Raw genomic sequence first — 26,320 nt, forward strand, 5'->3', positions numbered from 1 at the left:
GAAACTCTGCCAGTTTCCTGGTATGGCTGTGGTGCTCACCACGCGCCGTCGCACCCCTTTTCCTCATTTCTCCCTTGTCACCGTCTTCAAGGAGCCATCTTTGTAGCTATCCCAAACAAGGTCGAGACGTGAAGCACGACTTCGCTGTTGTGAAGCACGACACGACATTTTTCCCCAATACAATGGTTGGAAATATAATAAATCAACACAAATGATATTTGTATTGTTTTCCTTTGTAAATGCACATCACATGGAGTATTTATCACCTCTGAGAAACCTACAAAGAGAATAACAATGACAGATATCCCATGTTGTTAAAGTAGAATGGCGGCCATTTTGGAAAATGGCCGCCAAAGCTGACATGCAAAATCTTGAGTGGCTCCATATCCAGAATTGTTCAGAATACATTAGTCAACATATGTACCAATTTTGGTGCTTTTATGAAAAGTGGAACAATTGGTTTGCTCTGCTGCAGTACTACTTCTATCGCACAAGCAGGTGTAAAATTAACTAAAAGGGGTAATGGATTATATCTTTCTAATACATAAATGAGCATTGATGAGTGGTTTAAAGAATTTGTAAAGAATACAACATCAAATTTAAAACTTATCAAATGTAAGAAATTAAAAATTCATAATGTGTTTATTTGTATGAGAGATGAATATTAACAAATGTGTCTAAACATACAAAGAATATTATTATGAACTTAGAAGATAATAATGGGAACGGTTCTCATTGGGTTTGTATTTTTAATAGTCAAGACAAATATTATTTTGATAGTTTTGGTCTTCCACCACCTGTTGAAGTAATAAAATTCTTACAGAATGGTGTTTATCAAACATTTCAAGTCCAATAATTAAATTCCAAGTGTTGTGGTCAATTATGTGTATATGTGTTATTTCAACTCAACAAAAATAAATTTTTTAATCAGGTCAGGTCAGGTCAGGTATGGGAGCATGTGCCAGAACAGCACGTCGCTGCGTCCACTTTCCGCCGGTACTCCAGGGGCCTCCGTCTGGCCATCCCCCAGGCAGATGCCAGGCCCATCCCCATCTCCTTGAGATGATGGTCAACCTGTTGCAACCATGAGGCACGTGGTCGACCCACTGGCCTCCTCCACTCATGAGTCTCCCTCGCTGAGAGAATCTGGTGAGCAGGATCAGAGTCAGGAAAACGAGCCACATGTCCATACAGCCGCAACTGACACTCACGGACTATGCAGGTAACAAATCTCATCCGAGTCTCTCTCAGCAACCGCTCGTTGGACACAAAATCCGACCAGCGATAGCCAAGGATTCTCCGAAGAGACCTGGTACCAAAGGAATTAAGTCTCCGTCTCAGATCCTTGGTCAGAGTCCAAGTCTCGCACCCATAGAGCAAGACTGGAAGTACCAAGGACCTGAAGACTCGGACTTTCGTCCTCCCGCACAGGTACCGGCAGCGCCACACCCCATGATCCAGTGAATCCATGACTCCCCAGGCCCGACCCAGACGTCTATTGACCTCTGACTCGCAGCCAGCAGAGACATGAATATCACTGCCAAGGTAAGTGAATCTCTCCACGACCTCAACATCCTCACCACAAACAGACACAGACTGGACAGCAGCATCCAAGATGTCACCGAAAGCCTGGATCTTAGTTTTGACCCAAGAAACCCGTAATCCCAACGGCTCCGACTCCTCATTCAGCACCTCGAGGGCCCCCAAGAGGATGTCTAAAGTCTCCGCAAAGATGACTGCATCATCTGCAAAGTCAAGGTCCGAGATCTTGACATTCCCAAATGACGCACCGCAACTTGATCTCTCCGACATCCTCCCTAGAATCCAGTCCATACAAGTGCTGAAAAGTGTGGGGGCAAGTACACATCCCTGACGAACTCCAGTAACAACTGGAAATAAGTCAGAGATGGTACCACCACACTTCACAGCACTCTCAGTACCAGAGTAGAGTTCAGACATCAGATCGATCAGTTTTGGTGGCACCCCACGAAGACCAAGAATCCTCCAGAGGACATCCCGATTCACTGAATCGAACGCTTTACAGAGATCAACATAGGCTGCAAGCAGCCCCTGCCGAAACTCTCATCTGCGTTCGGTGAGGACACGAAGTGCAAGGATACGGTCAATCGTTGACCTCTTTGGTGTAAAGCCTGACTGCTCTGGACGCTGGTGCTCAAGCAGATGGTGGCGAACCCTATCGAGAATTATCCGAGCAAAGACCTTGCCTGGCACTGAGAGCAGCGTCACCCCTCGGTAGTTGTTGCAGTCTTGGCGATCACCCTTCCCTTTCCAGAGAGGGACAACAAGGCCCCTCTTCCAGTCAGTTGGGATGATGCCTGTGTTCCAGGCAGAGCACAAAACTGCATGCAACGACACGAGTGCAGCATTTCCACCAGCCTTGAGAAGTTCGGCATGGATGCCACAGATCCCTGGAGCTTTGCCCCGTTTCAACTGGTTCACCGCAGCCCGTGTTTCCACAAGCGTAGGTGGACCACAGTTGATTCGAGGGTCAGCAACAGGGATTGTAACACCCTTGACGTCCAACTCGACAGTTGGGGGATCAGCCTGGTACAACCGCTCAAAGTAACCGGCCCAGCGGGCCTTCACTTCAGACTCCTCTGTCAAGAGCCTACCACTCTCTGCTCTAACTGCAGTGCTCCGAGGGATGGGCTTGGATGAACGTAATGCGCGAATTCCCCTGTAAGCGGGACGAGAATCACCTGTCCACAGGTGATGCTCTACCCCCTCACAGATTCCTCGCACATAGGCCTCCTTGTCCACCCTCAGTGCACGTACAGTTTTACGCCTCAGCTCCCTGAACAGCTCAGCTCTGCCATTCAGCCTGGCCCTGCGACTCTGGTCAATGGTATCCAGTGTCCCTTGAGAGACAAAATTCTTCTTTGCCCTGCGGTGAACTCCAAGGCATCCACTGGCAACATCAAGGACGGTGGTCTTGAAGGCGCTCCACAACTCTTCAGGACCCCCCAAAGCACCCAGACCCCCCAAGTGTCCACTCAGCCTGTTCGCAAACTCCTCAGCTACTCTCTCATCCCTGAGCTTGGCAACATCCAGCCTTGGCTGGGATGGTACCATTCTCCAGGATTTAAGGTGCAGCTTTAGAGTTGCTACAACAAGCCTGTGGTCAGTATTGAGGAACTGAGCACTCCGGTAAACCCTGCAGTTCTGGATCATCCTCCAACGACCGTCAATGAGGACATGGTCAATCTCCTTTGCCACACCGCCAGCGTTGGAATACCAAGTCCAGCGATGAGCTTGTGGGCGCTGAAACCATGAACCAGCCACCCTAATTCCATGACTTCTTGCAAAGTCAAGGAACTTAGTGCCATTCTGGTTCATAGTTCCTGACCCATGGGGACCAACACACACCTCATAACCGTCCCTATCAGTTCCAGTCGATGCATTGAAATCCCCCAAGACTAGAAGTGTATCTCGTCTGGGGCACTGATCAACCACAGACTCGAGCGTGGCGTAGAATGCATCCTTCACGGTGAGATCACTCGCCTCAGTCGGAGCATAAACAGAGACCAGGGAAATGACACCTAAGGAGTGATGAATCCTTAATCTCATAATACGCTCGTTGACCGGTGTTACCTCAATTATCATTGGGGTCAGCTTATTGGACACAGCTACAGCAACTCCTTGGGTATGGTAACCATCAGAGCGACCAGACCAATAGTAGGTGTAACCACCCACCATTATCTCGCCGCAATCCGGTCTCCGAACCTCAGAGAGAGCTGCAATCCCGATGTCCAAACGCTTGAGCTCAGATGATAACAGAGACAGGTGATCATCCTCTCTTAGGGATAGGACATTCCAGGCACCCACCCGAAGGGACCGCCTCAGGTTAACCCAAGGAGACCGCCGTCTGGTGGACGACACCTCAGCACCACTCCGACACACTCTCCCGCAATCTGACCCAGGGATGTTACCCCGTGGTTTCCCTCCTATCAAAGATTGGGGGTTCCGAAGGCTTTGCCCCAATCCCGTCATCCGGTGAGCTGCCCTGCGAAGGGAAGCTGCACAGGAGGTACTCCCACGGAGTGGGTTTTCAGATTTTTTTGCGTTTTTGCGTTTTGCGGAATGAAGGGTTTTACGGTGGCCGGAGTGCAAATCCTGCCACCAACCTCCTAATAAGAAGTGACCCAACTGCAGGAGGACGTCCGCAGACAAGTTGGGCTTGTTTTTTTTAATGTTTTAAAAAAACATTAAATTTTTAATCAATTAATTTAATTTAATTAAAATTAAAAATTTAATTTAATTAAAAAAAAAAACATTAAAAAAAACATTAAATTTAAAAAAACACTTGCACATTTTTTAATGACATTATTTTTAATCCAATATAAATGACATGTTGGTAAAGATGGTTCTATATTTGGTGTATCACAAGAACGGGATATTGATTTATCAAATGATTACACAAAGGCACAGGCTGAACAACAGAAATATAGTATAACAAAAAATATTAATATGAAAAATGTTTATAAATTAATAAATTATCCAAGCCCGACTGACACGAATGACTTGGTGAGATTAAGTAATTTATCACAATATATATCCTTAAATAAAACGGCTGTGTATTCCAAAGATACAGAAGTGTTGATTTTATTTCCAGGTCATACAGAATTCACAGTTCCAATTAATATAAAATTTTACAAAGAAGGGCATATCGTTTGGATGAGAATAGAACAATCGGGATATGATATGAATAATTTATGGTATAATTGGTCATTTAAAATTAACCTCGAAGACTGGTACAATTAAATCAGTCCTGTAAGGAAGAATATTATCCACTTGGTGCTGAGAATGAGTTTTGTGGAAGCATGACCAACAAATAACAAATAAAAGAATTTAATAAGGGTAAAATCAATAATGGTTTTGCCATAGTTTCTATCATGAAAACACAAAGAACAGGATTATATATAATAAGTAAGTAAATACAAAATGATTTAACTATGGGAAGATGGGGAGGTATTTCCTGTCATTATATTAATCTGTCATATATTTCTAATACATACATGACAGCAAGAAGGCGTCAAGAAAATTATCATTTCTCTTGCTCTCTTGCTTTCTTAAAACTCTCTTGCGTTGCACAGACAGGTTAATGTGTGGCAGGCATTTCCTTCTGGTCAGGATGCATGCAGCAATAGCTGGTGTGGGACTTGCTTCCTGGTACCCATTTTAGAAATGGGGTCTGATCTCGATATAAATGTTTATATACACATATGCATGTAAACGCACTTTAACTGACTGGTTGTTCAATTGTATACCCAGCATTCAGTTGTTGTGCCCATGTGTCTGTACAGGGGTTCTTATGGAGTTGTACATTGTGTGAGCAACATTGTCACGAGCACAGATTATGCTGCTAAACTCATTCCAGCAAGCCGAGGACACCGAGAGGATGCTCTGAGAGAGCTGCGGATTTTGAAGAGCTTAAGGCATCCGCATGTCATTCAACTCCATGATATGTTCTATGGTCATCGGTCCATCATCGCCCTCCTTGAACTGTATCCAGGAAAGTTTTCCTTTAACCAGTGTCTTTGTGATCATTAAATCAATTTCTAAAACTTATTTTTATTTGGAAGAAAAAGCTCAGCACTTTACAAGAGATAAGAAAAGTATAAAACAAGAAAAAGCAACTGTGAAAAGACAAGATTTTCAGAAAGATTTAAAATCTGCAATTGTGTAAGTTGGGTAATTTTGAAAGACAAGATCGAAGTAGCTCACTCCTGAATTTGTCAAAACGAAACGACGTTTATTGGAGTTACGTGTTTGGTGTTTTCAATGGATCCATTATTTAGTGTGTGTGTGTGTGTGTGTGTGTGTGTGTGTGTGTGTGTGTGTGTGTGTATGTGTGTGTGTGTGTGTGTGTGTGTGTGTGTGTGTGTGTGTGTGTGTGTGTGTGTGTGTGTATGTGTGTGTGTGTGTGTGTGTGTGTGTGTCATTGGGGGTGAGTGCTGCTGTACTTCAAATTTAATCAGTGTTACCAACTGTGATACTGAAGAGCATGCTCTCCTCACATGCAAAACATTTTTGAGGTAGTCTGGAAGACAAAATAGGATTACTGGAAGAAAGTAATATTCAATTGACAAGGATCAACCCTTTGCAGACATGGCCCATTGAGATACTGATCCTGAATTTTACATTACGTGTAACGTTCAAAATCAGTATCTCATTTTAACCACCGAAACTTCCATACTTCACAAGTAAGTAACATTTCTGTATGGAAAGGGCAGTGCTGAATTAAGGCTTCGATTTGTTAAAGACTTTCGGGTTGTCAAACAGCATAATCTCTGATAATTGGTTTGGAATCTATCCCAGTCAATCAACTCTGGACGTGCTGGTGCTACTGATCTCTTATCAATTATAGTTACAGGTACTAAATCTAACAGCGAGTCACAGATGATGGACCTGACAGCTGAGTTGCTCTCTTTATCAAAAACTCTATTCCTCACTCTCCATGCGCTGCCCTCACTCTACCACACCCCCAGGAGTGCCTCTAGCTATGGCTTCCTCTTCGCTCCCACCTCTTATTTATATGTGTGTTGTTTGGTGGACAGAACAGTGATTACTCCATTTACATCTCGCTTGCTGACAACATGGACCAACTTCTATCCACTCATCCCAATTCTCTCTTCCATATATATGTATATATATATATATATATATATATATATATATATATATATATATATATATATGTATATAAACTTGGCACACAGATAATGAATGATTGTTTACATATGCCCACCATTTTTTTTTGAGATCACATCCAAGATGGCCGACTGGTGGCCATTTTGTTACTTAAATGTGTCCCTAACCATTTCTCAGACATGCATGGTCTGATTTTGTTCAAACATGGCACAAGTACACTACATGATGGCATCCACATGGCCCTCACTTTATTTTGCGATCCGATCAATGATGGCCGACTGGGAGACTGGTAGCCATTTTAGTTGTACAAAGAAACAACATACTCCATACAGAAAAATTACTAAAACAACATTATATGTCTTTTTTACTTGTTGCTATAGAAATGGTGAATTGTAATACTTTATCTTTAGTTGCACAGGATCATTGTGACATTTGTTGAACAAGTCAATATCTGCGATAATAGGAAACAAAACTTCTTTTAACAAAAGCTTTCATAGATGCTCCAATGAAGAGCTGTTGGAAAGGATTGTGAAGCAAGCGACTCTCTCAGAACTACAGGTAAGACCCTTTGTGCTGGAGTGCATTACTAGAGTGGGCTTTCTCTCTTCCTTCAGAAACTAAATACTTTTTTTAATACTAAAGGTTGGATGTGTTGTGAGAAAGAGGCTTCATAAGCTTTAAAATGATGTCAAAAGTGAATACAGATCAGATTTTCTAGACCACAAAAGGAGCCAAGTGTGCCTGCGTCCGAGTTCCACCCATTGGTTGGACAGTTCACCTCAGCGTAAAATGACCAAAGTGACAGTTAAAAGGATTTTCAGCCGATAGGCCTCATGGACTTTGTGATGATATGCCTCAGCGATTGATGCAGCGGTCTGTTGTTTATACACCATCCAAATGACTACGTGCCATTCTCTCAAGCAGGGTTTTTATCCCAGAGGTTAGGCAGGTAGGTCCTTACTATTATTTCTGACTATTTTCTCTTAAACTCGCACATTGCTTGTTGAGCAGGGACCATAATGGGGAATAATAGCAGTCATGGAATTGGCCCCCCACGGGGGAAGACCCTCTCGTGGACAGGCCCTTGCTACTCCTATGGTTGGCAGCGAGTCCCCTGGAAGCAGCGGGGGAAAGAGAGTGACGTCTATATGTGGGAGAATTGCGTGTCCAGCCTGTGGGTCGTCGAGATAACTCAGATGGCAGATCATTGGTACGGTTTACTGAGGACCTGGGTTAGATTCCTGATCTAAGCATGTAATTTTGTCCACATACACAAAAAAATCTTTGTTTCTTGTTCATTTCATATATATATATATATATATATATATATATATATATATATATATATATATATATATATATATATATATATATATAATATACTGTATATATTCAACCAAAGAAGCACACACCCTGTGACATGACACTGACATCATACACGTAAATTATACCAACATATCACCTCCAAACTAGGAGGCATCCATATGGCACTCAAGCCGATGCAGACTGAGATTAAAAGCCTATGGTCACGAATAGATGAAAGCAGAGACCTCGATCTCGATTTCACCCTTGTTGTGGGCTCATCAGGACAACATACTGCTGATCGTTTATTTGTGACCAAATTCGGCTCATTAATAAACCAATTAGAACCCCCTAATTTAATGAGGCAACAGGGTGCAGATAGAGTTCCATCACAGTGCTTGCTGTATGACCTGCCAGAAACAAATGTCGCCTTCCACACAAACACATTGTCTCTGGCCTGCTGATCACCAGTCAGGAGGTTTGTAGCCAGGAATATTATACTCAAACAAAGAAGCACACTGACCCTATGTTGCTGGCAGCTTGTGATGGGACTCGATCTGTGCTCTGCTGCCTCTTCAAATATATATCTACTATATAAATGGCAGTCCTTCTGTCTGTCTGTCTGTCTGTTTGTTTGTAACCAATAAGCTCCTAGACCAGTGAACCGATCTTGATGAAATTTTATACACATATAGACCTAACATTCAGCTCCAGGATGCGCTAAATGGCTTTCCATAAAAATGAAAAATGTATATATAAAAATAATAAAATATCCATTAAAAAAATGCCTTTCGAATGGTGCGCCGGCATATTAATCGTAATAAAAGGCTTCATGGTTAAAAACGCTAGGGTTTTTTGAAATACAAAATGTTCATATTCGTTGACTTTTTAAACACACATTCTCCTCCTGTTATAACAGCTTTGAAACCCGAAACATTATGCCACTGCGAAAGCGAACAAATTTGAATTCTCGAACTGCACACGCACGGCAACAGCAACAGAGGCGTTCAGAGGTATGCCGTTTCATAATACACATCTCCCAATTCTTACTTCAAGAACGGTTATAATTTTGACGTTATCAGGATAACAGATGTAAATAAATCAAATACACTGGGCCAGGCTGGGTTATGCCCGACGTATAAATTAAGTCACAAATGATGACATGAAACCAGCCTCACATTGTTGAAGCATTATGGGTTTTTTTTTTTTTATCTGATGTGGCAATAAATCTTAACATTTTTGATCTAGAGTCTTCTGCATATAAAACATGTTGGGGAAAATATAATATTATAGTGGTGATGAAAAAAAAAAAAATAATGGTGGCAGCCTCTACAATTTTACAATTTACTGTGACGTATACTCCTTCAGATCCACCGTCATCCACAGAATTCCCGTGCTCCGCACGGGTATCCCTGCTAGTGTATGTATATATATATATATATATATATATATATATATATATATATATATATATATATATATATATATATATATATATATATATATATATATATATAGTCGTTTCCACGACAGTTAAGACCGACCTGGACGAATAACCAAACAGTTCTCCCTTGGAAGCGAATAGCCGAGTTCTTAGGAGATTATGGCACAGGAGGGTGGCAGGGGCGTGTACCAGATGCATTCACCCAGACGGAGGACAAGGGTTTATACTCGAACTCACAATGAATAGACAGACACAAGCAATCTTAATAAATAGGGGGTTTAGTAAACATTAATCAAATACTAATAATGAAAGAAATCAAAATGGGATAGTGATGAAACGTGAGGTAGACTAAATCTAATTTGGAGGCGCCTCCACACAGACTTTAATACAGACTAGGGGAAAGATCAACCAAAAAAAATCCCTATCCTTATTCTGGCACTTAGCTTTGGGTCCAGAAGTCGTCTTTTATAAGCTTGGTCGATCGAACCCACGTAGTCCTGCGCGGGAAGCTACAAAATGGCGCCAAGCAGCTCTCTGGGCGGGAAACGTACAGGAGGTAGTTCGTGCAGTATTATTCAATACCAAGGCTCAGAAACCACCATGCATCTTCTTTTCACGATCGCACTTGCCGACGCTGCTCCTCTGCAAAAATGGCGCCACCTTCTTCCCCGATGGCACAACACGAGACTCCGAGGTGCGGTCTCACATGAACCAGCCGAACAGTCAATGGTCAGCATCCTTCTCCAGTGTGCAAACAAATGCACTTCAGCATGAACACGAGAATCGTGCAGCCTTCTTCATGTTCAGGGTGGCCAGCCAGAGCCTCTGTCTCAATCGCGTTCCTCCCAGGACCTCCCTTCACGCTCCTGTTTGTCCCGACCGCCGATCCTGCCTCAATCCTCGTGTCTCTTCTCCGCCCCTTCTGACCTCATCTCCATCCATCATCCACCCCAGGAGTGTGGTTTGCTGGTTGTCATTCCTGGAGGTGGGGTCTTCGCCTGCCCAGAAATGTCCGGCTCGGCTGTTGTTTTAAAGTCATGATTCCTTTTTATCGCCAATCTTGAAATGCAAAAATGTAGGAAAAGACCACAGGGGGCAACCACACACTGGGAGAAATCAGCCCCAGACCCTAACCAATCCAACACAGTACCACCCCCCCCCCCCCCCCATGTGGTGACACAGCACTCAAGCTGACAGTTTCCCCACTTAAGTCACATTGAAACGCCCCTTTCCGGTCCACGGGCCATGCTACTCTACACAATCCGACCTTCACCATGAAGTTCCTCCATCTACCTCACAAACATAACTATATATATATATATATATATATATATATATATATATATATATATATATATATATATATATATATATAAGTATGTATTATACATACCATATCTGTTCCCTGCTGCCTTAAAAGACCCCTGAAGGACAGAAACAAATCAGATGCAAAGAGAATGGCAGTCAACAAATCACTTGAGACTCGAAAACAGACACAGGCTCGGCTTGAGGATCATCTTGAGGATTATCGTGTCAGACAAGCAGCCACCAAGTCAGCTGAGACTACAGAGCAGACGCAGGTTTGGGTTGAGGATCCACTTGCAACACAAGCAGCCTCCAGGACAGCATGTTGGACATCCTTAGAAGGTGAAGTATTTCGATACAAGTCCAAGTGCATTTTGAAATGCCCAAGATTGGTAATTCAAAGAAAACCATAAGGCCAACGTTCCCTAATTTGTCATCCAGGAAATATTGTGTTGACTGTCACTGTTTGTCCGACTTGGTTTTCAAAGATTATACGTCGTCCTATGATATTATATACCACTATATCCTATTATACCACTACATCAAAGCGCACACCAAACCACTACTTTCACTACAGAAAATGGTGTTCTCTCCAAAATTTCATGTTCTGTTTGGTCACATAGTCACTGAGCTGGAAGTGGGTCTCATCTGTAAAGAAGATGTTGTCGACAAAATCCTGGTCTTCTGCGATCCACTGGGTAATGGTGGTGAAAAATTCAAAGCTCTCCCTCCTTCGTTTCATTCAGTGTGGTGCTGCAGGAATTGTCTTGCATCGATACAGCTTCATATTGTCATGTATGATTCTGCCAACGATCATGTGAGAAGTTCCCACCAGCTGTGAAAGTCGGCAGGTTGACCTTTTCGGAGCAGTCTGTAAATGCTTCTTTTACACCCTTTATATTGTCGGATGTTCTCAATGAAAGTTTTTGACCATCGTAACCTTTAATTTGGTCTTTCACAATTCCAGTGTCTCTAAACTTTTCAGCAATAAGTTTGATGGTTTTGTATTATGGAATTCTTGCATTTGGATGGACCATACAAAACTGTCTTCATGTATAAACATATGACTTCGTTGTTTAAAAAAAGAAAGTCTCTAAAATGAGTGTCTGCTGAAGCACAGAGAAATTATTTGACATCGTTGAAACATCTAAGGGAAAACACTTTAAACCTTGTTGTTTAGGCGACCTGAAAATATAAATGACGCTCACATTAGTAAAACCCAAATGGCACTTGGTCGAGACCATACCTCCGCCAAGCTGAACAGTTTATGCTTTGTATCCCACTGATAAGCTGGATCTGCATCCAAACCTTAACCAAAATCTAATTGGCTTGTTATTGTCACCTACCTGACCCATCCACTAAGTTTTGTCATAACCCATCCACAACTTTCTGACCCAATCTCTCAATGGTGAAGAATCACTTTAGAAATTGTAGTATTCAGATGTGGATCCTCACCAGAATCTAATCAATTAGTCGTTGGACATGTACAATCCGTCCACCAAGTTTCATCCAAATCTGTTCATAACTTTTTGAGTTATCCTGCTCACAAACAGACAGACAAAGAGGGGTGAAAACATAACCTCCACCCATCCTCAGTGGCAGAGGTAATTATGACAGCTGTTTGAAAAGTTGCATATCATTTTGGACCACCCTGATACTTATTGCACCTCTTAATTTGAATGGTAGCCATGAGCCTCTGTGCAACACCAGCAGTTGCTGCAGGATTCCTGACCAACAGAGGGTGCCTGCCACACATCCAACCTGTTTAGGTACCCATTACTAGTTAATAAGAACTTTAAGTTGTAGCCAACAGAATCAATATCAACATTAAATGTATAAATGGACAAACCGGCTCAGTTGCGGTCTGTGAAATTTTATTTTGCTGACTGCCTAATGACATTTGCAGCAAGTGCTCGTGTGGCACAGGGGTTCATGGGCATTGATACTTCTGAAGCAATCTGATGGAAAATAATTTACTGTGTATTTGTAATTGCCTTCCCAGTGTTGGTAATCAAGGCAGGGATTTGTAATATGGCCAGGGTGCTGACATTGCCAAAGACACCGTGCAAACATTTAATGTCCACCGGCAGCAAATTCTCGGGAAAAGGGGTTAACCTCTCATTTGATGAGCGGCACACTCACTGATTTAATGCCCTGCATATGAAACACCAGAGTAACGGTTGATCGTCCGGTGAATTGAAATAAAAGCAGAATAGACAAATCAAATGAGATTTCACTCCCTCTGAGCAATTATCAGTCTTGTCTGTAAAGATATGTACTGTATAAAATGACAAGTGTGTGTACAACAGGTCCAGATGTACATGAAGCAGTTGCTAGAAGGAATTTCCTACCTTCATCATCACAACATACTGCATTTGGATATTGAGGTATGATGTACTTCATGTTTCTGCAATTCTTGAGAGTGGACAAAACAAAATGCAGCAAGCTCTTCTTTTTCTTTTTTTTCTGTTTTTTTGTGTCTGCCATGTCAAGGCTCGTGTAAGAGATAACACACAAAAACATATTACAAGGCAGGAGACAAGAAGGATGGGAGAGGGAAGCACAAAATAGTGTGGGACAGAGACAATAGATCTGTGGAAGGGAGAGGGATGGAGCAGGGTACACAGGATAAGCAACATGGTACTACAGGAACTTTCAAAAAAGAAAACAGGGAATTTGAAGGTGTGTTTGGGGTGGAATAACGGGGGTAAAAAAAGATCAAGATTCTGTATGGTGGCAAATGGCTGTTTTGAAGACCTGGAGGGAGGAGTGGGATTGAAGAGATGTGGAAAAAAGAGGAATGAAAGATTGAAGTTGAGCAGTGATTCTTGATTTTGGCAGTTTCAACAGAAGGGGGTTTTTAGCGAACATTGAGGGCCCTGAGGAGATATTGGGGGGACAGATCACAGACGGAGCAAGGAGGGGGTGGGGGGCAAGGCCAGAGAGGACACCAGAAGACAAAAAGTACCACCAACCTGCCTTAGGTGCGAGTGAGAGACCCAAAGACTCGGCTTCGTCGCAGGAGATACCAATGATCCTAAAAGCCTTGGTTTCCACAGCGTGAAGTCGAGCTAGTTGTGAGGCAGGAGCACCACCCCAGTGGGGTGGGGGGGAGCAGTACTCCATTAGACTGCGGATGAAAGCTTTGTAAGTGGTTAGAAGCTCAAGTGTGCCAAATATGACGTAGGATGCCCAGTCGGCGACTGGCATTGCTGGACAGCTTGGAGATGTGGCTTTCCCAGGAAAGATCGTGGCACACAGTGAGACCCAAAAGCTTGAATGAAAGGACTTCTTCAAGAAGATTGTTGAGAAAGTAGATGGGGGGGGGGGGTTCCAGACGGTCCTTTCGGAGATACATGTTGAGGGGGTGATATTTGTCAGGATTGGTCAAGATTAATGAATTTCCTGCAGAGACCATTTGTCTTCACCTTTTTTTCTCAAATGCTACTATGTAATATTATTTTAATGTTATATTTTTAATATATCAATCATTTAGATTGCTTAGCACCCACCCATCCACTTGGGTGCTGCAATCACCTGAGCCAAGACTGCCAATGATGCCGAATTTCGCTCATGTTGGATTTGACTCGTTCATAAACAAATCTGCACACACTCCACATGCGTCACACATTATACCCTTGCATTGTAATCCATCCATTGAGACCATACTCTGTGCAGAGCGTTGGTGCTGCCTAAAGGCGCTGTCACACCTTGACGATTTAGCCAGCAATGGCAACGTATAAAAATGTATGTAAAACGTTGACGTACGCTGAAACTTTGATGTTTTTTTTTTTAAGTTTTGGTCGTATTCATAACGTGTTGGTCGTATGCATAACATATTAGTAACGGGCACAGAACGTTTCGTTGTCTTATCGATAACTTATACCAACGAATGCTTAGCCTGTTGTCTGCGTTCACAACCTATGCCCAACGATAGTTTAACTTAGGCATAGCGCGCTGCACGTATCGCCGCCGAACTCGTGGCGTAGCCTGTTAAAAACCTGCCGCACGCCGATTTAAATCATAACCGCCTGAGAATTGGAAGTGTCAACATCGCAGTCACACCTTGACGATTTAGCCAGCGTATTCCGACGTATGAAAAATGTATCTAAAACGCTGGCACACGTCGAATACGGTATGGGTAAGTTGTGTATACGTTAAGAGCATGCTGAAAAACGATGAAGTATGCTGTCATATTTCGTGGTACGTCTCATACGTCGTGAAATTTCAAGCATGCTGAAAATTTTACGACGTACTCGCCGTATGGCTCTCACGTTCCGCTACGCTGGGAATAAGTTGTAGGCACGATATGCGATCGTTGACACGCGTCGACACAAGTTCCTTGTAAGTTACTCATAAGTCGAAACACGTCGAGGTAATGTTTAGCATACCCGAAACTTATTTTCTTCATCAAGGCACATTTTCTTTTTTTCTCCTTGGCTCCGTGAAGGCACGTGACGAAATATCTGAAGTTGTTGTTGTTGTTGTTGTTGTTGTTGTTGTTGTTGTTGTTTTTGTTTTTATTATTATTATTATTATTTTAGTCTATCACGAATTTTAAAATATATTCGGACATTTGCTTTTAAGTTTCGATGTCGATGTGACAATATCCTCAAACAGAAAATATTCACAGAGGAGTAACTAAGGATAAGACATGAGCAAACTGAAGAGGCAATCGGACGTGACGTAACGGTATGTGACGAAATATCGGAAGTTATTGTTGTTTTTTTTTTGTTGTTTTTTTTTTTAAACGCTGCCAATATGCCATTATACGGTAGCTGTAAATTAGAAACATGTTCAGTAAGTTCTGTGGTCGTCCGGAAGACGTCAATCAAATACGTCGATATGCGTTGGAGGTACATAACACATCGGTTCAAAGCACGTTACTCATAGGTTAGAAATAAGTTTTGGGTATGCTAAGCATTATGTTATGCTAAGCGTGTTTCGACTTATGAGTAACTTACAAGTAACGTGCCTCTACGTGTGTCAACGATCGCATAACGTGCTTCGAAGTGTGTCAACGATCGTGCAACGTGCCTTCAACACGTTACTCATAGGTTATAAATAAGTTTTGGGTACGCTAATCATTACCTCAACGTGTTTCGACTTATGAGTAACTTACAAGTAACGTGTGTCGACATGTGTCAATGATCGCATAACGTGCCTACAACTTATGGCCAGCGTAGCGGAACGTGTGAGTCATACGCTGCCATACGTCGTAAAATTTCAAGCATGCTAGAATTTGAGGACAACCGCAAAGTACAACGATGAAAGCCAGTGTACTACAACGTATGGCAGTGTTTTTTCAGCGTGCTCTTAACGTATACAAAACTTACCCATAACGTATTCGACGTGTGCCGGCGTTTTAGACAAATTTTTCATAAGTCGGCATACGCTGGCTAAATCGTCAAGGTGTGACAGCGCCTTAAGCAGTCTCCTTGGCTATTGGGCACAATCCTGGACGGGTCACCACTCAGACACAGGATACCAGCAAGCTGGCACTCATTTTGCTGACCTCGGAAGGATGACAGGCAGAGTCAACCCCATCTGGTATTAATCCAACAACCAAGTGGGATTTTGAAGTCAGGCTCCTCGGATTCCAAGCCCACCACTCTAACCATTAAGCCAACACCAGGCATGCATTGTAATCCTGGCTCATTTATGAGAAAATATAATTGCAGAAACAAATAGCTCTTTCAAGGGTAATAACTTTGGATGTGTTAAAGATAAACATTTATAATTCAGAGCAAAAAGTCTTAATTTGCTCGAAGTAACGCCTTTCCAAATCTATTGTTGAGTTTTAAAATATATTGTGCAAACGCCTCAGCACAAATATTTTAATGTGAAACCTTGACGTTTAAGGTGTCTCAGTGTGTTTCAACATTCCTCACCACAATTGTTTTCATCAGCCATCCAATATTTTGTTGGCTCATCCTTTGAAAGACAACATCCGAATCTGCGACTTTGGCTTTGCACAAGAGTTATCTCCAGAAGGTCCACAGTACAGCCGTTTCGGCAGCCCCGAGTTCATCGCACCAGAGATTGTGTTACAGATGCCCGTTTGTAAGGCCACAGACATATGGTGAGGCATGAAAACTATTTTACTTTCTCTTCCTGACAATTTGATGGCCTGATGTGAAGGTTTACAGATATGTTAATCCAATTAAAAGATTTTTCTCTCTATGCTGAAAGCTTTGTTATGTTTCATGACAATCAATACTGTTATGTCAAGGTCGATTAAGACCGACGCTGGACGGATGGGCTGAACTGTCTTTTTGCTCCCTTCAGACTGCATTCAATGAATGGCGGGTTTGCGCGTGCGAGAACTGAGGAGAGACATGAGAACCTTAAGCTTTTGTAAAACCAACAGGTTTATTTCCCATAACACAAACAAAAATAACCAGTGGATAGTGATTGCGAGGAGACAATGACGGGTTGGGATGGGGACAAAAATGGGGGAAAGGAAGGGAATGCAATTAATTATATACAGTGAGGTAAAAATGAATCTAAAGAAACTAAGGTGCCTCACTCCAGATTTAATCGCAGATGGAAAAAGGGAACAAAAATCGGGTGGCTTATTTGTGGTACTGGTTGTGGTAAATGAGGAGGCGATGGGCAGGACAACGAACAGGCAGCAGACGGACAAACGGGCTCGGTGCGAAGGCAGGCAAGCAGGACAACCTCCTCAGAGCTCTCCTCACAATTTGTTTTCTTTAGAGTCTCCTCTTAGAACCAGGCTCTCTTGATCCTTTTTTTGTCAAAGTCTCATTCTCCTCAGACCAACAACACCTCAGCACCAAAGTTCTCCTTCTCTCAACTCTTTTCTCCTACCTCACTTCATGATCCTCTCTCACACACCAAACCCACCCAATTCTCAGAGATCCACCGCACCCACGTGTTCCAGGCTCCTTTCCTCTCTCTCGCTCTCTCTGGACTCGCTCCACCCCTGGAAGCGTCTATAGCTCAGCACCCTCTCTCATGCCTGGCAGAGCCCCAAGCCACCTGATTCTACCCGGTGGGACATTACAAAGGGGTTATATGCACAATTTCCTTAACCATAATCCCTAATTATTACCACGCACCACCCCCTGTATAGTGCACATTCAAACAAAACAATCCCTAAGCTGACATGTCCCTACTTTCTACATCGAGATTGGCTAACTACTCGTACACGGACCATGCTATTCTATACATTTGTCTGTTCTATGGAAACATCCAACCCCCCTCCCCTCCCCCCATAAATGTAACAATACTAATTTTTGCTACAATATAAGCCTTTTTCCCCCAATCACAATTTCCTGTCCCTATTATAAATTTGACAATGTTGGTGATAAAATATTTTCATTTTGGTTTCACAGGCCTGTGGGGGTGATTACATACATCTGGTAAGTTTTTTTTCCTTGACCTGCTCAGACCCTATTCCCATCCTTCCATGACAATTCCCCTACATGTTATATGGTGCATCCAGTTGTTCTTGTCCCACTGTTTTCCCTTTATCCCCATTTTGTCTGTTTACTAATTACCCCTTGGCTCATTCCGTTCTCGCATGAGCTTCGATACCTGTTGTTTGTCTTCTTATCGCCTGCTTTATTTGGCATTTTAGCACTATTTTGATATTGATGCTCAGAGCTTTTATGTCAAACTCCCAGAGCTGTATACTGTATCGTCATTGATGGCATTTTTTGAAGTTCAACAAGTATAATGATATTTTCGTATGCAAACGATTATAAACAAGTAACATTTGGCTCATTATGTTTGTCACTTCACTTTGACAGAATGACTCATCGTTTACTTACCTCCTGTATATATAAAGCCTAAGACACAAAGATTCACCAAGAAAATTGCAATCGCTCTTCAATTTTTGCACAGACAGACAAATAATGCCAGGAAGCAAAATGCTTTCAGTAATATATGTACAAAATTTGACATTTGTACATTAATAAACTAATCTGCATCATCACATTTACCTTTTGCATGATACGAAAGTTGCAGAAAAAAGCTTTTACACCAAAATCGAATGCAGGACAGGGTGACCATAAAACACGGGACTGACCTTGCTTCTCATGACTTCCGACATACTAATACCATCTTACTTTTTACAGTTACGCAATGTGGAGTTCGTGTGTGGTAAGCAGATTTAGATTTCATCAAGATAGCCCCAAAATCTGTTCAATCACTGCAGCCGAATCTGTTAGAGTAGTAAACCATGTTGCCCGTCAAATCCAAGTAAGTCTTCAGCATACAGGCTGACATTTGAAGGATGTGCTCTAACCTCAATAAAATCAAAGAACAAATACTGCTTTGAAGTCATCAGAAGAAACCCGAATAAGCAAAGAGAAAAGATAGTCATCAAGAGGACCTGGATCCCATCTGAACCTGGATAAGATTTGGGTTTCAGCTGCTTCTCCTCTACCCTCAAAACCCATCCAGGCACAGCAAAGTGAGCCTTTCAAAAAAATTTTTTGAAATATTTCACTTCTCTCTCGATAGACAAATAAAGAAAGAGAGAAATTAAGAGTGCAAAAGACATAAAAGAGAGAAATATGAACAAAAAGAAAAGAAAAAGCAAAAATTGGAATAAATATAGAGAAATGTGTAAAAGTAGAAAGAAGTGTGAAAGAAACAAAAATCAAATATGTCGGGAAGAACCCAGAGAGATGGATTTCAGTAGTTACTCCCAATCCTCAAACACAGGTACAAGCTCCCAGAGATACCCATCTGAAACTTTTCCATTATGATCATGCATCACGTGAAGCATACGTGTACCAAAGGACATGTCCTTTTAAATAAAAACTCAAAAGCATTCCAAAACATCTGCTCGTCCCACATCTGCTTTGTACTGTAAATAAACTTCAGGAAAACAACAGCTAAAAAAAAATACACATAGTGTCTACAGAAAGTCTACACCCCCCTTTCAAAATTTTCACCTTTTGTTGCCTTATAGCCTGGAATAAAATTGCATTAAATCAGACTTTTCCCATCTTTATGTACACATCGTAACCCACAACTTCCAAGTGAAAAACAAATTTCAGAAAATTAATTAAAAATACAAAACTAGAATATCTTGGTTGGATAAGTGTCCACCCCCCTTATAACAATTGTAAATAATTGTAAATCACCTTCAAAAATCACACACCAAGTTAATTGGCCTCCACCTGTGTTAAATTGTAGTAATTCTGATTATTTCAGAATAAAATCAGCTGTTCCTGTAGGTTTCCTCTGCTGGGTAGTGCATTTCACAGCAAAGACTCAACCATGAGAATCAAGGAGCTATAAAATGACCTCTGGGCTAACATTGTGGAAAGGCACAGTTCAGGGGATGGGTATCAGAATATTTCAAAGGCCTTGAATATCCGTTGGAGCACAGTCAAGACATCAAGAAGTGGAAGGCATATGGTACTACCAAGACCCTACCTAGATCAAGCTGTCCCTCCAAATTGGATGACCAAGCAAGGAGAAGACTGATCAGAGAGGCCACCAATTGGCCAATGGCAACTTTGAAAGCGCTACATGCCTTTATGGCAAAGACTGGTCACTGTGTGCATGTGTCAACAATATCGCAAGCACTCTACAAGTCTGGCCTGTATGGTAGGGTGGCAAGAAAGAAGCCATTACTCAAAAAAGCCCATCTTGTGTCCCGTTTGAGGTATACAAAAAAACCATTCCGGAGATTCTAAAGCCACGTGGCAAAAAGTTTTGTGGTCTGACGAAACCAAGATGGAACTTTATGGCCTCAATGCAAAACGTTACGTTTGGTGCAAACGCAACAGTACATCACCCAAAGAACACCATCCCTACTGTGAAGCATCATGTTATGGAGATGCTTCTCATCAGTAGGGACTGGGGCATTCTCTGGGAAAATTGACCGAGCAAAATAGAGAAAAATCTGAGAGTAAATCCTGCTGTCCTCTGCAAGAAAGCTTGAATTGGGACGGATGTTCACCTGGAGCATGACAACGATCCAAAGCACACAGCCAAAGCTACATTGGAGTGGCGAAGGAACAAAAAGTTAAATCCAATCATAAATTATAAATTGTATATCTGTGGCATTACTTGAAGTCCATCAATGCTCCCCACGCAACTTGACTGAGCTTGAACAGTTTTGTACAGAAGAACGGGCAAATATTGCCCAATCAAGGCTGCAAAATTGGTAGAGACTGATCCCAACAGACTCACAGATTATTCCATCTATGACCTAGACGACTCAGGTGTGGGACGATGTCCAATGGAGATCGGCGGAGTGCTCATCACACTCCGCATGTTTCGATTTACCCGCCGATCACATCACGTGCCTTCTGGTTGAATGGTATGCATTAGCGGGGAACAATCGTCTGGGTGGCAGTTGGACGGTTGTTCTTTGCGGATTATGCGGTTTTACTGTGTGAGACATAAGCTCACCATAACAGTCAGGAGGTGTGTCTGATGTATAAACGATGAATGTGGCCATAATTGGTTAGATATTTATCAGTATGCCATGCTGATGAGGGTAAATAAGCCCGAAATCCAGAAAGGCGGCTTTGTTTGATGTTTAATTGATGTTGACCATGTAATCTTTGTCTGACAGTCGCCGGGCCGAGTCCTCTGGGTTGGAAGTGACACTTTGGTGTAGGACTATGTTCAATGAAGATCGGGGGAGTGCTCATTACATTCCATGTTTTGATTATTATATATATATATATATATATATATATATATATATATATATATATATATATATATATATATATATATACATTTTATTAAAAAAATTCTCCATATTCTCATAATTAAGGTTTCTTGAAGATTTGATGGCTCAAAAAACTAAAAGCTCAAATGGTAAAAAGAAAAAAAAATGTTATGGCATGGACACACACTAAAGCTCAATGATAAATAAATAAATAAACACAAACTTGTCTCCGGAAAACCTGGTGGCACCTTATTAAGTCTGTCTCTGGAGTATGCTTCCCATCCATCCCTTCCCGCTTTTCAAATGGCACCGCAGCCAACTCCACTCGTGAGAAGGCCAAAGACCTCAATTCTGTGTTTGCTTCCAAATCTTGTGTCCCCAACCCTTCACTCTTGATACCCAACCTTCTCAGTCATACCCAACTGCTCCTGGACTCTGTGTGTATTGTAATCCTCTGTGGTGTGTGTTGAGTTTTTGCGCCCATCATTTTGACGGTCTTTTCCCCTCGTGTATATACAGTATATGTAATAAGAATCTGAGAAAACACATTTCTTGGAATAATGTGAGAACTGTATGTTGTTTGTACAAATTTTTGAATGGCCTACTTATAAAGGTGAAATTATTTTATCATAAACAGAAATACATCTGCAGCTGCAACTTTAATACTAATGGTACAAAGTGATTGAGGACTTTGGTTCTGCACAGCTTGTGTGGGTTGTCTTTGTTTTTGGGAGCGAGTCCCAAGGCCACACTGCACAATGTCACCTCAAGGCCAGTGTCCTTTATGAATGTGACCCAAGCCATCAGCAAGCCAGCCCAGGACTTCATTGGCCAAATACTAATCTCTGACAGCAGGTGAGTGAAAAGCCGCAATTTATGGGTCACGACTCAGTGATTTGATCTGAAAGTTGAGGTGTAAAGCTCATCTGACTTGCATGGAAATATGCTGTAGGCATAGTAACATTTTTAATCGTTGACCTTTCTTGTTGTTAGAATACTAATTTGATTGCAAAATTGGATGGATGGATTTTGTTTGTGTTTTAATTTAAAATCAAGGTGTAAAGAGGCACAAAAACTATTGGCTTTACAAATATCTTGACTTTAGAGTACTAAACTTCAATTTGAAACCCAGATGGAAATGTGGAAAGGGTACAAACACTTCAAGTGTTCCTCCACTCTGGAGTGGTTTCTCACTGACATATGTTGGTGACATCACCACCTGTTGGTCCACAATTTTGTTGGTCATCCAGATTGTTAACAATTCAGATCTGGAATTGGATAACTCAAAATTTCTGGATAAATATCTGCAACTGGAAGTGGCTCTCGCTCATCAAACGCATCATTTCGATGAGCAGATCCTGAAGTTCGAAGTCACTGGGGGTCACAGATCCCTTGAGTTGATCCCCATAGAGAAAAATACTACTACAGAGCATCTGCCTGACCAACAACAATCCTATATCTACAAGGATATAATAAACACATGCTCCAACTACACAAAGGAGGCTATGAAAGGTTATAAAAGCTACGATGGCTAGAAATATTTTGTGGCCGGCTGGGTTCATGAGATGCAGACTTGGAATACGTCAGAAAAAAACAGAGGGTGCTGGTGATGTCAAAAGTACCAGCCAATATTAATCAGCAATGTATGCTTGTAAACACACTAGATTGTTATAAAACTCTGTGGAGTTGATTGACTGATGTGATAGTGCTTTACCATGCTGTGAATCGGGAAACTTCTATCAACTGGTTACTTAAGAGTCCCAGTTCTTTTACAGCCCCATTTGAGGCAACCCTAATCACCTAATAGTCAAGATTAACGTTGGTTGCAAATTCTACCCTCACAAATGAATGGGGAGTATGTATTGGATGGAATGCTGTACGATTTATAATATTTGGCTGCACATACCTTGCTTCGCTAACATGATTAATCAAAAGACAGCATGTTGCACTTCATAAATATATAGCACTGTCATGGATACCCAGCGTTGCCTGGCAATGCTGGAGTCCCCCCCCCTCATCCCACCTCTCCCCCTCCCTCTCTCCTACCCCTGCCTCTTCCCATCCCTCCCTCCAGACTTGAAGAACTTCAGTCACTTAAACTCCTGGGTCTCACGATCAGCCATGCTCTTTCTTGGGCAAATCTCATTTCAAAGTTTGCCTCCAAAGCCAGTCGTCAACAGGGCATCCTGTGTCCTTCCTTAGCACACCTGAATTCCTATCCAACTACAAGGCCTTCATCCACAGCTTGATGGAGTACTACTCTCCCCTCTGGGCTGGTGCTCCTGCTTCACATCTTGCTCAGCTTGATGCCATGGAAACCAAGGCCTTCAATATCATTGGAATCTCCCATGCTGAAGCTGTCTTTTGGCCTATCACTTTCCCATTGCAGACTGGTTGGTAGTGTCTCTGTCTTCGACCACCTCCTTTCTGGTCTTGCATCCTTTGTCACCCCCCCCCGGGTTTCTGCAGGGCGCACATGGTCTGCCATCAAACCTATCGAGTGAAACTCCCAAAATCCAGAATCAATCCTCATCTCCACTCATTTGTTACAATTTTTTCCCACCTGTGGAAATAACTTCCCCACACTCTTCAATATCATTGTTCCTTCCAAGTCTTCAAGACAGCTGTTTTCCACCATCTCAGATCAACCCCCTCTATCCAAAACCATGATCTTTTCTACCCCCTTAATCTCCGTTCTCTCCCCACAACCTCACCTCCTTCCAAATTCCCAGTTTTTCCTTCCTGAAAGTTTGCTTCTGTATCCATCTTGTCCACCCCTTGGGTTCTCCTCTACCTCTCATCAGCATTCCTACTAAGGGGTTCTCTGCATGTGTGCCATGTAATTTAAATTACCCATAGGTAATTTAAGTTGGAATTAGATGGGTACCTGGAAGTTATGGAGATAGAGGGGTATAGGGATGTTGATCGGATTTTGAGATAGTTTGAGCATAGATGGGTGATTGTGTATGCATGTGTACGGAGTGCTGTTGGTGGGGGTCTCGTCAAGGGGTGTTGTGTGGTTGATGTTGTGTGCTTTCTACCCAAGCCTATGCTCCCTCCCATAAAGTGGGGGGGGGGGGGGAATACAAAAAAAAACAAAAAACACTTTATTTAAAATAAAAAAAACATTTTGCATTTCTTATTTTGATCTTGTGTTGATAAATTGTTGTGGTGTTGATGTGGCACAGGCATAATGGGCTGAATGGCCTCCACCTGTGTCTGATTTCCTTGTGTTACAACATTCTTTTCATTAAACCTGTCAGCAAAGTGACGAATAAGTACGTTTTACCATAAACTGAAAAGGTTCTTGGAAGTGATAATAAGGCGGTTTTTGTTATACAGTGATCAAGTAAATCATTCAATTTAAATAAAATAAAGATTGTAAAAGTCAGATGAAAAAATTAATTCTGGAAGTTTACTGCCATTGACACAGTGTCTGTCAATTACACCACCCTATCTAACATGTTACATTAGTTATTTGTGTTTGTTGTTTGTGTCCTTTATGACATCCTTAAAAACAGTTTAGTTTCCTGTTTGGAACGATTTTCAATTTTGTTTGACTGCCAGGCAGACAGGCAGAGTAAAACACATTATCTCACTCCTCTCTGTGCACATTCAATCGGGACAAATTCAGAGATAAAGTACTGTTAAACCACAGGTTTGTTTTCTCACTCCTGTTCCGATTCGTGTTCAAAATATAACTTTAAATTTAGTTGTTTCTCAATCATAAACTGACGTTTGTAGATGGACTGAGAGACGGACAGACATGAATCAATTGCTTCTCCCTGCAGGGTAAAAAATGTGAGGATGCTCATCTATGATCCATCTTTTTGCAGGAAAAGACCACAAGCAGAGGAATGTTTAAAACATTTCTGGTTTGAGGTAATTTATTTTCCTCTTACTCTTAAAAGTGTTTTTATTATTATTATTATTGTTATAATATTTTTCTATGTCGTGTGTGTCTTGACACAGCTAAAAATGATCAGGGCAGCACACCGCCAATAAATCAGTGACACAGTGTCCTTAGCTATATGCTGATAGTGACAGACAAATACAACATATTTAACAACTCCAATTAATTCCACCTTCTTGTGGGGTGAGCAGGGGAAGTATTTTACAAACATGCTGGCAAGACCTTACATTTAATTTTAAATTGGGATCTCTAACATTCACCAACTAATGATGGCAGATGGGACACCTGACCTGAAGTCCATCCGAGGGACCATATGCTTTTTCATGCAAAGCCCTACCTGAGAAGCACTAATCCAATAGTTTATAGTCGGGCCGAGAATCGAACGCAGACCAGACAACTTAAAAGGAAAGTGCGCTATGTCTGCACCATCCCGTCGGACTTACTTACAGTAACAGATATTGCCAATAAATATGGGATGCAACAATCATGAGTGTTAATTGGAAAATGACAGCTTAGAAGTCTGAAGCAAGTCAAAGGACTCGGTGAAGCCATTAAGGCTCCATGATTCGATCTGGTTCAAATGAAGTGTCAGTTGAGTGATAAAGTTGAAATGACAAATTTCAAGAACGCTTACAATATAAAAAAGCAGAAGAGGTGCCTAACGACTGCACACATATTATTGTCTCCACCCTTTTTGAAAAAAATGGGGGGTGGATATTGTCATCGGTTCCATCTGTCTGTCCGTCCATCACGTTATCTCCTAAATGGTTGGGCAGAAACTCACTAAACTTGGTAGAGTTATGATCACCACATGGCACGAATGTGGAAGAGCAGGATCACTTTTGACCCCAACCCTTGGGGGTGGGTCAAAAATTCTAACACCAAAAAATGCAATTATGAGCACATTTTAAAAGATTTATTTTTCACTGAAACTTTGTATATGCAATCAACATTGGGGGACGCATTAAATATGTAACGTTTTTTGGATTTAACCCCCTGTTTATGTCCCAGGGAGTGG

At 41.9% G+C, this 26,320-nt stretch overlaps 1 protein-coding gene across 14 annotated transcripts in view; it reads left to right on the forward strand.

Annotated features, from left to right (window-relative positions):
- Nucleotides 1-26,320, forward strand: part of SPEG (striated muscle enriched protein kinase) — a 206,294-nt gene that overhangs the window by 101,189 nt on the left and 78,785 nt on the right. For 12 of the 14 annotated variants that reach the window (XM_085871959.1, XM_085871958.1, XM_085871960.1 and 9 more), the window contains 7 exons: nucleotides 5,325-5,525; nucleotides 7,170-7,230; nucleotides 13,033-13,110; nucleotides 16,633-16,805; nucleotides 18,082-18,108; nucleotides 22,095-22,244; nucleotides 25,226-25,271. In XM_085871959.1, coding sequence (XP_085728085.1) covers nucleotides 5,325-5,525; nucleotides 7,170-7,230; nucleotides 13,033-13,110; nucleotides 16,633-16,805; nucleotides 18,082-18,108; nucleotides 22,095-22,244; nucleotides 25,226-25,271 — 736 coding nt within the window. Of the gene's footprint in view, nucleotides 1-5,324; nucleotides 5,526-6,729; nucleotides 7,231-8,893; nucleotides 8,988-13,032; nucleotides 13,111-16,632; nucleotides 16,806-18,081; nucleotides 18,109-22,094; nucleotides 22,245-25,225; nucleotides 25,272-26,320 lie in introns of those variants that run through there. The other 2 variants (XM_085871970.1, XM_085871963.1) reach the window with 2 other exon arrangements.

The sequence above is a fragment of the Eptatretus burgeri genome, chromosome 3, assembly GCF_056783735.1.
Source record: "Eptatretus burgeri isolate ZD-2024b chromosome 3, Ebu_testis_v1, whole genome shotgun sequence".
NCBI lineage: Eukaryota > Metazoa > Chordata > Myxini > Myxiniformes > Myxinidae > Eptatretus > Eptatretus burgeri.